The sequence below is a fragment of the Bufo gargarizans genome, chromosome 1, assembly GCF_014858855.1.
Source record: "Bufo gargarizans isolate SCDJY-AF-19 chromosome 1, ASM1485885v1, whole genome shotgun sequence".
Lineage (NCBI taxonomy): Eukaryota > Metazoa > Chordata > Amphibia > Anura > Bufonidae > Bufo > Bufo gargarizans.
The window spans coordinates 497,702,556-497,719,488 of NC_058080.1; the positions used below are offsets into that span (position 1 = coordinate 497,702,556).

The window sequence follows — 16,933 nt, forward strand, 5'->3', positions numbered from 1 at the left end:
GGAGCCTGACGTGTATTAACAATTGGTAGGGGTCAATGTTTCCCACAGTCTCATTCACAGTCTATTTGCGCGTAACCTGTTTGTTTCACAGGTCACACGCTTATATCAACTGCCCTTGGAGCTTTATGTAGCATGTAAACACGCTGCGGCTCAATTGGAAAATATGTGGCTAGGTAACACTGTGTATCCCTCATCCTCATCACGCACACCTACTCCGGCCTACTAATTCACATATGCATTGCTGGTGGCAATCATACTTTGCTATCGTGCTTGCCTCAGATGGCCCTTGCGCTACAATTGTTTTACCTTACTGTTCACTGTCTAAAACGCTGAATCGCTACACTGTATTACTCCCCTCCCGACATGTTACGCCACTATGTGGCTTCGTCAGGGGAAATCGGGTATAGCAGAGTGAACAGGGGTAACTATTAACCCCTTAAAGGGGTTGTCTCATTATGGGCAATGGGAGCATATCGCTACGATATGCCCCCATTGTCTTATAATTGCGGGTCCCACCGCTGGGACCTGCACCTATATCGAGAATGGAGCCCTTCAAGGTGGTGGTTGGAGGACTCTGGTCCAGCCACCACCAAGCCGACTCCCCATATAAGTGAATAGGAGCATACCTCGCATGCACGGCCCCCGCTCCCATTCATTTCTATGCGGCCGGCCCCATAGAAAATGTATAGAGGGCGGCTGCGCATGCGCAGTGCACCCTTCTTCACTTGCGGGGATCTGTTCTTGATATAGGTGTAGGTCCCAGCGGTGGGACCCGCACTTATAAGACAATTGGGGCATATCCTAGTGATATGCACCAATTGTCCATGATGAGACAACCGCTTTAATGTCTGGTTGATTTTTTCAATTTTTTTCAATTTCGGTTTTTACTCCCAGCCCTCCCAAAGCCTAACTTTTAGTATTTTTTCATTCACATGAACGTATGAGGTCTTGTTTTTTGTGGGACAAGATGCACTTTGTATTGGTACTATTTCATATGCGGTAAAACTGACCTATTACTTTTATTCTCCAGGTCAGTACGATTATGCCAATACTACATATGTGTAGCTTTTCTTGTGTTTTAATAATGGAAAGAAATAAAAACTTTGAAAAAAAAAATTGTTTTTCTTTTTATCACATTATTCTGACCTGTATAACTTTTTTGCAGTTATGTATATAGAGCTGTTTGAGGGCTCATTTTTGACTTTTTGATAACTTTTTATAAAAAAAAATTGTGAAAGGTGAAGCAACCAAAAAAAATTAAACTTTTTTTTCTGTTTCACTGTTTGGCATTGTCACGGAAGGTGTACAGGAAACAAGACAATGCAAAATGAATATATGACTCACTGGATCCAAAACTAAGGAACAAAAGGGAGACCCCTGCATAAGACCTGGCACTCTCCCTGTCTGCTCAGCCTATGCGAAAATCCCAATGGTGGATGATCGCATATCCACGTACCTCGACTATATACCACCTGAACACCCTACAATAGTGAGGGGACACGACCACCGGCTCCCTACACTAGACACAGAGGGAGTCAGGGTCACCTGGGATCCAGCAAACAGAAAATAAATAAATGTACAGCACTTATCTTGTAGAAGGCTGGAAAATAGGATCAGCATGCACACACACTCCAGGAAGTTGTAAAAGCCGCACACTAATGCATTATGGGGAGGAATTTAAAGGGATGCAATCAGTCCAACTACATGACAGCTGAGAGAGGCTAACGAGATGAGGAACTGAAATTCAAAACAAAGAAAACTCAAGGAGGAGGTTCTGAAAGGCTTCTGTCAGAGCTTCTCAGCTGTCTGGTTGTGACAGTACCCCTCCCTCTACGAGTGGACTCCGGACACTCAGAGCCCACCTTCTCAGGATGGGACCTATGGAAAGCCCTGATGAGACGAGTGGCCTTAATGTCCGTCACTGGGACCCACATCCTCTCCTCAGGACCATAACCCTCCCAATGAACTAGGTACTGGAGAGAACCGCGGACAAGACGAGAATCCACAATCCTAGAGACCTGAAATTCAAGATTCCCATCAACCATAATCGGAGGAGGAGGAGGAGGCAAAGGCGAGGGTACAATGGGTTGAACATAAGGTTTCAATAAGGACTTATGAAAAACATTATGGATCTTCCAAGTCTGAGGAAGATCAAGACGGTAGGCAACAGGATTAATGACAGACAGGATTTTGTAAGGCCCAATAAGCCTAGGACCCAACTTCCAGGAGGGAACCTTCAATTTGATATTCTTGGTAGACAACCACACCAGATCACCAACATTCAGGTCCGGACCAGGCACACATCTCTTATCTGCCACACGCTTGGTGACTTATCAGAGGACTCCTGACAACGGTTATTTAAAGCAAACTCAGCAAGGGACAAAAAAGAACACCAATCCTCCTGATTCTCCGCCACAAAACAGCGCAGATATGTCTCCAGATTCTGATTGACGCGCTCTGCCTGGCCATTCGACTGCGGGTGGAAAGCAGAAGAGAATGACAACCGAACCCCCAAGCGAAAACAGAAAGCCTTCCAGAATCTGGAAACAAACTGCGTGCCCCTATCAGAGACTATGTCTGAAGGAATACCATGCAATTTGACGATGTGATCAATAAATGCCTGCACCAGCGTCTTAGCATTGGGCAAACCAGGAAAAGAGATGAAATGCACCATTTTGCTAAAACGGTCCACCACCACCAGAATCACAGTCTTCCCTGAGGAACGAGGCAGGTCCGTTATGAAGTCCATGGACAGATGTGTCCAAGGACGGGAAGGAATGGGTAAGGGAAGGAGAGGACCTGATGGCCGTGAATGAGGGACTTTGGCACGAGCGCAAGTCTCGCAGGCTGCCACAAAATCCTCAACCGACTTACGAAGCGCAGGCCACCAGAATCTCCGAGCGATGAGATCCACTGTGGCTCTTGCCCCGGGTGCCCAGCAATGACCGTATCGTGGTGTTCCTTAAAAATCTCGTGTCTTAAAGCGAGAGGCACAAACAACCTCCCAGGAGGACAAAGATCAGGAGCCTCTGACTGGGCTGCCTGCACCTCTGCCTCCAATTCAGGAAAAAGAGCAGAGACCACCACACCTTCAGCCAAAATGGGACCCGGGTCTTCAAAATTCCCACCTCCCGGAAAACAACGTGACAGGGCATCTGCCTTCACATTCTTAACCCCAGGGCGGAACGTGACAACAAAATTAAACCTTAAAAAGAACAAAGACCATCTGGCCTGTCTCGGGTTCAGACGCTTGGCTGACTCCAAGTAGGCCAGATTTTTATGGTCAGTAAACACGGTAATAGGGTGTCTGGCTCCCTCTAGCCAATGGCGCCATTCCTTAAAAGCCAACTTGATGGCCAACAATTCCCTATCTCCCACATCGTAATTTCTCTCTGCGGAGGAGAGTTTATTCGAGAAAAAGGCACACGGTCGCCATTTGGCAGGAGAGGAACCCTGAGACAAGACCGCACCCACACCTACCTCAGAAGCATCAACCTCAACTATGAAGGGTAGAGAAATATCAGGTTGTACCAAGATGGGAGCTGAAGCAAAACTCTCCTTGATATTAGAAAAGGCCTTACGCGCCTCTACCGACCAGGAAGAAAAATCTACCCCCTTTCTGGTCATATCAGTGAGTGGTTTAACAATAGAGGAATAATTCAAAATAAACTTCCTGTAATAATTGGCAAAGCCCAAAAAACGCATCAGTGCCTTCTGATTCTCAGGAAGCTCCCACTCAAGCACAGCGCGGACCTTCTCGGGGTCCATGCGAAAACCAGAAGCGGAGAGAAGAAACCCCAGAAATTTAATTTCTGGAACCGCAAACACACATTTTTCCAGTTTTGCGTATAATTTATTCTCCCGCAGGATGAGCAAGACCTGACGTAAGTGTTCCTTATGAGTTTTGAAATCAGGAGATAAAATCTAAATGTCATCCAAATACACTAATACAAATTTTCCCATTAAATGATAAAAAATGCTGTTCACGAAATGCTAAAAAACGGCTGGGGCATTCATCAAACCAAAAGGCATAACCAAATTCTCAAAATGGCCCTCAGGGGTATTGAAGGCCGTCTTCCATTCGTCTCCTTCTCTGACCCTGACCAGGTTGTATGCCCCTCTTAGATCTAATTTGGAAAAGACTTTAGCCCCAACAATCTGGTTAACCACCTCAGGACCGCCGTACGCAGGATTGCGTCCTGCCGGCGGTCCTGCTCTTCTGGGTGGACGCATATACGCGTCCTCCCGCGAGAGCCGAGATTTCCTGTGAACGTGCTCACACAGGCGCGCGCGCTCACAGGAACGGAAGGTAAGCGAGTGGATCTCCAGCCTGCCAGCGGCGATCGCGCGCTGGCATGCTGGAGATCCGAATTTTTTAACCCCTAACAGGTATATTAGACGCTGTTTTCATAACAGCGTCTAATATACCTCCTACCTGGTCCTCTGGTGGTCCCTTTTGTTAGGATCGACCACCAGAGGACTCAGGTAGCTCAGTACAGTCGCACCAAACACCACACTACACTACACCCCCCCCGTCACTTATTAACCCCTTATAAACCCCTGATCACCCATGATCACCCCATATAAACTCCCTGATCACCCCCCTGTCATTGATCACCGCCCTGTCATTGAGCACCCCCCTGTCAGGCTCCGTTCAGACGTCCGTATGATTTTTACGGATCCACGGATACATGGATCGGATCCGCAAAAAGCATACGGACGTCTGAATGGAGCCTTACAGGGGGGTGATCAATGACAGGCGGGTGATCACCCATATACACTCCCTGATCACCCCCCTGTCATTGATCACCCCCCTGTAAGGTTCCATTCAGACGTCCGCATGTGTTTTGTGTATCCGATCCATGTATCCATGGATCCGTAAAAATCATGCGGATGTCTGAATGGAGCCTTACAGGGGGGTGATCAATGACAGGCGGGTGATCACCCATATACACTCCCTGATCACCCCCTGTCATTGATCACCCCCCTGTCATTGATCACCCCCCTGTAAGGCTCCATTCAGACGTCCGCATGATTTTTACGGATCCATGGATACATGGATCGGATCCGCAAAACACATGCGGACGTCTGAATGGAGCCTTACAGGGGGTGATCAATGACAGGCGGGTGATCACCCATATACACTCCCTGATCACCCCCTGTCATTGATCACCCCCCTGTAAGGCTCCATTCAGACGTCCGCATGTGTTTTGTGGATCCGATCCATGTATCCATGGATCCGTAAAAATCATGCGGACGTCTGAATGGAGCCTTACAGGGGGGGTGATCAGTGACAGGGGAGTGATCACCCTGATCACCCCCTGTCATTGATAACCCCCCTGTAAGGCTCCATTCAGACGTCCGCATGTGTTTTGTGGATCCGATCCATGTATCCATGGATCCGTAAAAATCATGCGGACGTCTGAATGGAGCCTTACAGGGGGGGTGATCAGTGACAGGGGGGTGATCACCCTGATCACCCCCTGTCATTGATAACCCCCCTGTAAGGCTCCATTCAGACGTCCGCATGTGTTTTGTGGATCCGATCCATGTATCCATGGATCCGTAAAAATCATGCGGACGTCTGAATGGAGCCTTACAGGGGGGGTGATCAGTGACAGGGGGGTGATCACCCTGATCACCCCCTGTCATTGATAACCCCCCTGTAAGGCTCCATTCAGACGTCCGCATGTGTTTTGTGGATCTGATCCATGTATCCATGGATCCGTAAAAATCATGCGGACGTCTGAATGGAGCCTTACAGGGGGGGTGATCAGTGATCAGGGGGTGATCACCCTGATCACCCCCTGTCATTGATAACCCCCCTGTAAGGCTCCATTCAGACGTCCGCATGTGTTTTGCGGATCCGATCCATGGATCCGTAAAAATTATACGGACGTCTGAATGGAGCCTTACAGGGGGGTGATCAATGACGGGGGGGTGATCAGGGAGTCTATATGGGTGATCACCCCCCTGTCATTGATCACCCCCCCTGTCATTGATCACCCCCCCCCCCCCCCCTGTAAGGCTCCATTCAGACATTTTTTTTGGCACAAGTTAGAGGAAATTTTTTGTTTGTTTTTGTTTTGTTTTTTCTTACAAAGTCTCATATTCCACTAACTTGTGTCAAAAAATAAAATCTCACATGAACTCACCATACCCCTCACGGAATCCAAATGCGTAAACATTTTTAGACATTTATATTCCAGACTTCTTCTCACGCTTTAGGGCCCCTAAAAAGCCAGGGCAGTATAAATACCCCACATGTGACCCCATTTTGGAAAGAAGACACCCCAAGGTATTCCGTGAGGGGCATATTGAGTCCATGAAAGATTGAAATTTTTGTCCTAAGTTAGCGGAAAGTGAGACTTTGTGAGAAAAAAACAAAAAAAAAATCAATATCCGCTAACTTATGATCAATATCCGCTAACTTATGCAAAAAAAAAAAAATTTCTAGGAACTCGCCATGCCCCTCATTGAATACCTTGGGGTGTCTTCTTTCCAAAGTGGGGTCACATGTGGGGTATTTCTACTGCCCTGGCTTTTTAGGGGCCCAAAAGTGTGAGAAGAAGCCTGGGATCCAAATGTCTAAAAATGCCCTCCTAAAAGGAATTTGGGCACCTTTGCGCATCTAGGCTGCAAAAAAGTGTCACACATGTGGTATCGTCGTACTCAGGAGAAGTTGGGGAATGTGTTTTAGGGTGTCATTTTACATATACCCAAGCTGGGTGAGAAAAATATCTTGGTCAAATGCCAACTTTGTATAAAAAAATGGGAAAAGTTGTCTTTTGCCAAGATATTTCTCTCACCCAGCATGGGTATATGTAAAATGACACCCCAAAACACATTGCCCAACTTCTCCTGAGTACGGCGATACCACATGTGTGACACTTTTTTGCAGCCAAGGTGGGCAAAGGGGCACATATTCCAAAGAGCACCTTTCGGATTTCGCAGGCCATTTTTTACACATTTTGATTGCAAGGTACTTCTCACACATTTGGGCCCCTAAATTGCCAGGGCAGTATAACTACGCCACAAGTGACCCCATTTTGGAAAGAAGACACCCCAAGGTATTCCGTGAGGGGCACGACGAGTTCCTAGAATTTTTTATTTTTTGTCACAAGTTAGCGGAAAATGATGATTTTTCTATTTTTTTTCTTTTTTCCTTACAAAGTCTCATATTCCACTAACTTGCGACAAAAAATAAAAAATTCTAGGAACTCGCCATGCCCCTCACGGAATACCTTGTGGTGTCTTCTTTCCAAAATGGGGTCACTTGTGGCGTAGTTATACTGCCCTGGCAATTTAGGGGCCCAAATGTGTGAGAAGTACTTTGCAATCAAAATCTGTAAAAAATGACCGGTGAAATCCGAAAGGTGCACTTTGGAATATGTGCCCCTTTGCCCACCTTGGCATCAAAAAAGTGTCACACATCTGGGATCGCCGTACTCAGGAGAAGTTGGGGAATGTGTTTTGGGGTGTCATTTTACATATACCCATGCTGGGTGAGAGAAATACCATTTTTTTTTATACAAAGTTGGCATTTGACCAAGATATTTTTCTCACATGGGTATATGTAAAATGACACCCCAAAACACATTCCCCAACTTCTCCTGAGTACGGCGATCCCAGATGTGTGACACTTTTTTGATGCCAAGGTGGGCAAAGGGGCACATATTCCAAAGTGCACCTTTCGGATTTCACCGGTCATTTTTTACACATTTCGATTGCAAAGTTCTTCTCACACATTTGGGCCCCTAAATTGCCAGGGCAGTAAAACTACCCCACAAGTGACCCCATTTTGGAAAGAAGACACCCCAAGGTATTCCGTGAGGGGCATGGCGAGTTCCTAGAATTTTTTATTTTTTGTCGCAAGTTAGTGGAATATGAGACTTTGTAAGAAAAAAATAAAAATAAAAAATCATCATCATTTTCCGCTAACTTGTGACAAAAAATAAAAAGTTCTATGAACTCACTATGCCCATCAGCGAATACCTTAGGGTGTCTAATTTCCGAAATGGGGTCATTTGTGGGGTTTTTCTACTGTTTGGGCATTGTAGAACCTCAGGAATCATGACAGGTGCTCAGAAAGTCAGAGCTACTTCAAAAAGCGGAAATTTACATTTTTGTACCATAGTTTGTAAACGCTATAACTTTTACCCAAACCATTTTTTTTTTGCCCAAACATTTTTTTTTTATCAAAGACATGTAGAACTATAAATTTAGCGAAAAATTTATATATGGATGTCGTTTTTTTTGCAAAATTTTACAGCTGAAAGTGAAAAATGTCATTTTTTTGCAAAAAAATCGTTACATTTTGATTAATAACAAAAAAAGTTAAAATGTCAGCAGCAATAAAATACCACTAAATGAAAGCTCTATTAGTGAGAAGAAAAGGAGGTAAAATTCATTTGGGTGGTAAGTTGCATGACCGAGCGATAAACGGTGAAAGGAGTGTAGTGCCGAAGTGTAAAAAGTGGCCTGGTCATTAAGGGGGTTTCAGCTAGCGGGGCTGAAGTGGTTAAACAGGTCCGGGATCAGAGGAAGCGGATAAGGGTCACGAATAGTGATACTGTTCAGCTCCCTGAAATCCAGACAAGGTCTTAAAGAACCATCTTTTTTCTTAACAAAGAAAAACCAGCGGCAACAGGTGACTTCGAGGGTCGTATGTGTCCTTTTCTCAGACTCTCAGAGATATAAGCACGCATAGCGACCCTTTCAGGTTGGGAAAGATTGTATAAACGAGATTTAGGGAGCTTGGCGCCTGGGATGAGATTAATAGGGCAATCGTACTCCCTGTGCGGGGGCAAATCCTGAACTCCACTCTCAGAGAAGACATCCAAAAATTCTGAGAGAAACGGTGGTACAGTCTTAGTAGAAACCTCAGAAACAGATGTCGTGAGGCAATTCTCTCTGCAAAAGTCACTCCAACCATTTATTTGCCTCGCTTGCCAATCAATGGTGGGGTTATGTTTAGTGAGCAGGGTAGCCCCAACACAAGAGGAGTAGGTAATCCGCTAAGGACGAAACATGACACATCCTCAACATGAGCATCACTCACAATTAAATGAATATTGTGAACTATGCACTTTAATGATTTCTGAGAAAGTGGAGCGGAATCAATAGCAAAAACAGGAATATTCTATTCCAAAGTGCACACCTGGAAACCATGAGTTATCGCAAAATGATTATTAATGAGATTGACAGCTACTCCACTATCTACAAAAATCTCACATTTTGTTTCTTTATTACTCCCAGAAAACTGCCTGAATCTCCTAGAGGGACAAACATTTGCCAAATGATTTATACCTCCACAACAAAAACAAACCTTCCCATGCGGGCTGAATCTTCTATTGTCTGAGGCAATCAACCCCAGCTGCATGGGCTCCTGCTCAGAAGGGGCTGACAGCGACTGAGACCCCTGCGCATAGAATGAGACCGCTGCACTGTCCTGGGACTAAGTATGACAGGAAGGAGAGATCTCTCCTCTCTCTCTAAGACGCCTGTCAATACGAACGGCCTGAGACATAGCACAGTCCAAGGAGATAGGCCTCTCATGAAAGGCAAATGCATCTTTCAATCCCTGTGAAAGACCATGGCAAAATTGACTTCGGAGTGTAGCATCATTCCAACCAGTATCAGCTGCCCATCTCCGAAATTCTGAGCAGTATATCTCTGCATAACAGACGTAGACTCAGCCAAAGCAACGATCCGGATCATCATATATCTGACCCAGGGCTAAAAAGAAATCATCCACTGAACGGAGGGGCCGTGCCCCCACCGGCAGCGAAAAGGCCCACGACTGAGCGTTACCCCTGAGCAGCGATATAATGATCCCCACCCTCCGTTCCTCATCACCAGAGGAATGGGGAAGAAGGCAAAAATGGAGTTTTCAAGCCTCTCTGAAACGCACAAAATTCTCACTACCCCCGGAGAACGTATCCGGGAGCGAGATCTTAGGCTCAGAACAAACTCCATGAACGCAAGCTGAACCGGTCACTAGAAACTGAGAAAGAGTCTTACGGAGATCAGCTACCTCCAATGAAAGACCCTGGAAGCGTTCAGTCAAAAGTGAAACCGGATTCATGCTTGAGACGGTTTTGGCAGCTTATAATGTCACGGAAGGTGTACAGGAAACAAGACAATGCAAAATGAATATATGAATCACTGGATCCAAAACTAAGGAACAAAAGGGAGACCCCTGCATAAGACCTGGCACTCTCCCTGTCTTCTCAGCCTATGTGAAAATCCCAATGGTGGATGATCGCATATCCACGTACCTCGACTATATACCACCTGAACACCCTACAATAGTGAGGGGACACGACCACCGGCTCCCTACACTAGACACGGAGGGAGTCAGGGTCACCTGGGATCCAGCAAACAGAAAATCACAAATAAATGTACAGCACTTATCTTGTAGAAGGCAGGAAAATAGGATCAGCATACACACACACTGCAGGAAGTTGTATAAGCCGCACACTAATGCATTATGTGGAGGAATTTAAAGGGATGCAATCAGTCCAACTACATGACAGCTGAGAGAGGCTAACGAGATGAGGAACTGAAATTCAAAACAAAAAAGGACTCAAATAAAACTCAAGGAGGAGGTTCTAAAAGGCTTCTGTCAGAGCTTCTCAGCTGTCTGGTTGTGACAGGCATATGGGAAAAATATTTTTATATTTCAATAGTATGGGCATTTTCCCAATCGTCAAAGCCCATGATGTGTATTTTTTTATTGTTTGCATATTTTTATTTAAAGGGGGGTAATTTGAATATATATATATATATATATATATATATATGGTTTTCACTTCACAGGTCTGCCCTGTCAGGTTCAATAAGTGGGATTTATTGCCTTATAAATGGGGTTGGGACCATCAGTTGCGTTGTGGTGAAGTCAGGTGGATACACAGCTGATAGTCCTACTGAATAGACTGTTAGAATTTGTATTATGGCAAGAAAAAAGCAGCTAAGTAAAGAAAAACGAGTGGCCATCATTGCTTTAAGAAATGAAGGTCAGTCAGTCCAAAAAATTGGGAAAACTTTGAAAGTGTCCCCAAGTGCAGTCACAAAAACCATCAAGCGCTACAAAGAAACTGTCTCAAATGCGGACCGCCCCAAGAAAGGAAGACTAAGAGTCACCTCTGCTGCGGAGGATAAGTTCATCCCAGCCACCAGCCTCAGAAATCGCAGGTTAACAGCAGCTCATTTTAGAGACCAGGTCAATGCCACATAGAGTTCTAGCAGCAGTCACATCTCTAGAACAACTGTTAAGAGGAGTCTGTGTGAATCAGGCCTTCATGGTAGAATATCTGCTAGGAAACCACTGCTAAGGACAGGCATCAAGCAGAAGAGACTTGTTTGGGCTAAAGAACACAAGGAATGGACATTAGACCAGTGGAAATCTGTGCTTTGGTCTGATGAGTCCAAATTTGAGATCTTTGGTTCCAACCACTGTGTCTTTGTGCGACGCAGAAAAGGTGAACGGATGGACTCTACATGCCTGGTTCCCACCGCGAAGCATGGAGGAGGAGGTGTGATGGTGTGGGGGTGCTTTGCTAGTGACACTGTTGGGGATTTATTCAAAATTGAAGGCATACTGAACCAGCATGGCTACCACAGCATCTTGCAGCGGCATGCTATTCCATCCGGTTTGCGTTTAGTTGGACCATCATTTATTTTTCAACAGGACAATGACCCCAAACACACCTCCAGGCTGTGTAAGGGCTATTTGACCATGAAGGAGAGTGATGGGGTGCTGCGCCAGATGACCTGGCCTCCACAGTCACCGGACCTAAACTCAATCGAGATGGTTTGGGGTGAGCTGGACCGCAGAGTGAAGGCAAAAGGGCCAACAAGTGCTAAGCATCTCTGGGAACTCCTTCAAGACTGTTGGAAGACCATTTCAGGTGACTACCTCTTGAAGCTCATCAAGAGAATGCCAAGAGTGTGCAAAGCAGTAATCAAAGCAAAAGGTGGCTACTTTGAAGAACCTAGAATATGACATATTTTCAGTTGTTTCACACTTTTTTGTTATGTATATAATTCCACATGTGTTAATTCATAGTTTTGATACCTTCAGTGTGAATCTACAATTTTCATAGTCATGAAAATAAAGAAAACTCTTTGAATGAGAAGGTGTGTCCAAACTTTTGGTCTGTACTGTATATATATTTTTTTTTTTTCTTAAACCATTTTCTTTTTTACACTTTCCTTAGGAATTATTTTCTTCATATTTTGCTTGTCAGGTTTAAACACGAACAACGGCATATATTTGTTTCCTCTTGGCGACCAATGATGTTGGAGAAGAAAAGGATGGGGAAACCCAAATTTTAGCACAATCTTTTTGTTCTCCCAGGATGTAAGATGCCACCAGAAGCAATTGGCAGTGGTTCTCTCCCCATTAACAGCACATACACAATCTGCCTAACTGAACTGATATGTGTATGGTGCAGTCGGAAGATATAGCTGTTATCCAAACTATCGCACAGCCTATAGCTATTGAATTTGTATGGCCTGCTTAAACCTAAACTCTGTGTTTTAATAAATAGCTACACAAATTCTGTTATTCTGGATTCTGGAATAATAGAGGGAATGGATAACATTGACCATCATTTTTTTTTACTCAAAATACAACAAAACTAAGGTAGTATAGAAATGTCAGAATCAGATGTTATTTTCAATCATGTAAATGTGAATGTATTGCGCCGCCTAGTGCCTGTGAAGGTGTATTGCATGAGGAGTTTTCAACATTGCCTATATGCTCATGTTCACCACTGTGCCCCATCACCGAGAGCACACAAGTACAAGGCAGAATCAGACACGGCCGGGCTGGAGATGGATAAAGAGGTGGATGTATCGCTGGTCTCTGACTGGAATCTTTTAGGCTCCAAATCTGGATTATCACGTTTGAAGCTTGAATAGCTCTTTGCCCCCCTGGTGAGCATATACTGCATTTGGTGGGGGTACTGACGATACCAGTGCAGATTTGGAGAAGAGCTACTAGATGAATAGTTACAGGATAATGTTACTGTTTCTCCAGGTTTAGCCTCCAGTTGATGTCTTTCTGAGGTAATGGCGTTTCCTAGCACATCACCTGTTATAAGAAGTTGGAGAAAATTAGAATATTTGTATTTATTTATGTTTATTCATTAAGAAAGAAAAAAGTATAAATTATGAAAACATATAGTACACTGAATGCATTATAGAAACATCTTTATATCGGAATGGATGTACATACTTACCCACAATCACATAGACTTATATACATGTATACTTACATACACACACATAGGAATATAGTGAGAGATACTGTATCTATTGAGATTAATAATTTGCATTTACCTGATAGAAAACAAACTGCAATGAATAGAATATCCATCTTTCTCCCCATTCTACAAGTAGAGTATAACGTGCTAGCACAAGACATCACTGATGTGTACAAGTATACCGACTGCTGACTTCTCCCCTATAAGGTGGGAGGGTGTGACTGCAGTGCATTTACCCACCAACCCTCTGTCTAAGGACAGTTTCTGCTGTGTATACAATACTCAGTCTCCTGTGGAAGCTGTAGTTATGGGTTATTATTGACCTTTTCCAGAAATAGATGTACAGTAGATTTGCATATTATTTTATTATTAAGGCTGGCTGGCTATTTCCATAAAAAATAAGGTTTTTGCTGGATTTAGTTTTTTTTGTGCAATATGAAATGTTCACTATATAGCAGCAGCATGAAACACACAACTCTGAATGACCAATCCTTCCCTAATTACTTTTCCTGGAAAAACTCTAAATCTACCTGAGGCTACTTTCACACTGGTGTTTTTTTGTTTCCGTTTCTGAGATCCGTTCAGGGCTCTCACAAGCGGTCCAAAACGAATCAGTTCAGCCCTAATGCATTCTGAATGGAAAAGGATCCACTCAGAATGCATCACTTTGCCTCCGTTCCATCTCCATTCCGCTTTGGAGGTTGTATTATCTGAACAGATCTGTCTGTGCAGATCCATGACGAATCCGCACCAAGCGCTTGTGTGCAAATAGCCTAATTATGACCCTATACTCTCCCTAGGACACCTATTTTAGTGTCTTGTGTCTGTAATTGCTTTTGGCGTCTATTCAGCCCAGAGGCTGAAGGACCTTCCAAAATCCTGCCCTTGATTAGCGTCCACTCTTTAGGCTACACGCACACGATTGTTGTTTTGGTCCACATCCGAGCCGCAGATTTGGCGGCTTGGATGCGGACCCATTTACTTTAATGGAGCCACAAAAGATGCGGACAGTGCTCCGTGTGCTGTCCGCATCTGTTTCTCCGTTCCGGGGTCCGCAAAACAAATATAACCTGTCCTATTTTTGTCCGTTTTGCGGACAAGAAGAGGCAGTTATATTAATGGCTGTCCGTGCTGTTCCGCAAATTGCGGAATGCACACGGACGCCATCCGTGTTTTGCGGATCCGTGATTTGCGGACCGCAAAACACACAATGGCCGTGTGCATGTAGCCTTACTCTGAGGGTCATATAATTTTCCATCATCATCCTCCCTCTTTATTTTCTGTCAATTTTCACAGTAAAATGGCACTAATGCCATTTTAGCGTGATCTGTCTGAAGCAAATTGTAAAACTTCGGATTCGTTTGGCAACAGATTTTTTGTGAAAATTGTAGCAAATCTAGTTCTTCAAAATTAGAGTCAAGTGGCCATTACCATACTTACCAACATTTCAGTTTGTAAAATCAGGGTAAATCGGTCCCGCTCCTAGGAATGGTGCAAATCCGCCTGGAAACATCCGTTCATGGGCAGGGTTTTTCATAGTCACACCCATTTTTGGCCCAGGACAGCGCAAATTTGCCGGGAAACTCAGGGCCAGTCTCAGCAAATTTGGGACAGTTGGCAATTATGCATTATAGCCTTTAAAACCGTGAAACATGCCTTTATGGTGGCCCCTATTTTGTTCTCAAGCCTCTGAGGTGGGAGTGGGAGCAGTTCTGTCACTGAGATTTTCTGCTATGACTAATCTGCACCTTTGTGCTTATTTTTTCTCGCAAGTTTTTCCCTGCTAAAAGGAATTATGAGACTGGCAATACAGAATTACTGGCCATTAAGTGAGCATTTGAACAGGGGTGATATTTTTTGTAGGGTGCTAGGCATCGGATTACAGTCTTGACTGACCATAAATATTTGATGTTCCTGGAGTGAACTGAGACTTTAAGGGTTTATCCAGCTAGTAGAGGGTTTAGCCTCCAGTTGATGTCTTTCTCAGTTGATGAAAATGAGAAAATGTGAATATTTTTATTTATTCACATTTATTAAATGTAAAAGAAAAAAGTATAAATTGTGAACACATATAGCACACTGAATTCTTATAGAAACATCTTTATATTGGAATGGATGTACATACTTAACCACAATCACATAGACTTATATACATGTATACTTATGCAGTACGCAGCCCTGCAGGGTATTGCGATGTAAGGTCACGGTTAATAGGCAAACGAGGGTTGCTCTGGGTTACTCACGGTTTGTAGGGAGACCCTGGGCATGCGTAGAGCAATGATGGAGAGGCTGGCACCGGAGTCCTCTGGGGAACTCTCAATGTATAGGGACCAGGCCTGATGTTGGGTGAGGTGCCCTGGGTGTTGCAGATGTTTAATGTGCCGGGGGCAAGGTCCCTTTAAGATTTGTGACGCCAGTGCCTGTAACGGTGGCACACCGATTTATAATAGTAATAAGTGGGGAACACGTTGTTGTGGTGAACCTAAATTTCCTTTACTGGGAACAGTTAACTTTATACAGTGGTAAAGTTCCATGTGCAATGAGCAGGACACTGGGTCAGTGGGGTTGCTATGCAGTGGGTCAGTATATATGTGTAATAGTTTGTGATGCCAATTGCAGCTTGCGCAGGTACTGTAGCAGGGCCCTTTAAGGTGTTATAGCTCACGTACCAGGTGAGGAATGCCAGAGGGGGATAATGTCTCTGTGTAGTGTCAACGGTGTCTCCTACCTTGGTACGGCTGGACTCCTGAATCCTGGCTCGCTTGCAATAAAATTGAGTGTGGTTAACAGGAGTTTTGATGAAATAATTGAGATCCAGACGGATAATAAAGTCCAACTTGAGTTTACTGAATGGCAGCTTTGATCCTTACAAATTACAGCATAAGTCTTGGGTTATGGCAATATGTGGCAGGAATTTATCTATTCTGCTTCTTGTACATACGCCTAGTAGAATCTGGCAGGTATCTATCTTCTGCTCTGTCTTTAGTCTGCTTATAATGGGCCTGACTAGCTGAGGAGGTACTTAGTTTCTCCTGGTCTTGGGATCTGTACTCACAGGACTGCTCGCAGGGTATGATGGTGTCTTCCTGGAGATCTATAGTTCTGTGGATGGCTGCTTCTCTGGTCGACCAGCTGAGGTAGATGACTCAGGTTGGGAAGATGGATCCCTGCCTCAGCCGAGGCAGAATCCAGGGTTGGGATCCTTGATTCTGGGAGCTCCTACTAACACAGCCTTCCCCAGGCAGGGGGCTGGTACACACTGACTAGAACTTTCCTTCCTCCCCATGAGGTAGGAAGTGGGAACATTCCACTCCTCCTCAGAAAGGGGGAGCTAACCTGGAATGGACTATTCCAGGCTAGGTACTAACTATAACCTGCTACACGCTGCTGCCACCTGCTGGTGTACATGGAGAATTACAGCAGTAATATAAAACAGGCATGGCAAATACATATAATAGGAAATGCAAAGCAAGATTACACAGGATGATAATAAATATACACTTATACACTTAACATTATGAAGCCGAGTGACAGTAGTTTAGTGACATACTTCAGGATGTTACACATACACAGCAGCAGTTGTAAGCAGGCTTTCACAACAATGGTAGGTACAGTACAATGTTCTTTGCAAGATACTCAGAGGGTAAAAACAACATATACAG

At 44.4% G+C, this 16,933-nt stretch overlaps 1 gene segment (V, D, J or C); it reads right to left on the reverse strand.

The window, feature by feature from the left end:
- Nucleotides 1-12,773: 12,773 nt before the first annotated feature.
- Nucleotides 12,774-16,039, reverse strand: LOC122928182 (the record flags this gene model as incomplete). The annotated part of the segment is given in 2 exon segments: nt 12,774-13,099; nt 16,000-16,039. Coding segments are annotated over 2 exon segments (366 nt in total), but the record flags the coding sequence as incomplete, so codon positions are not given.
- Between the last annotated feature and the right edge of the window lie 894 nt (nt 16,040-16,933).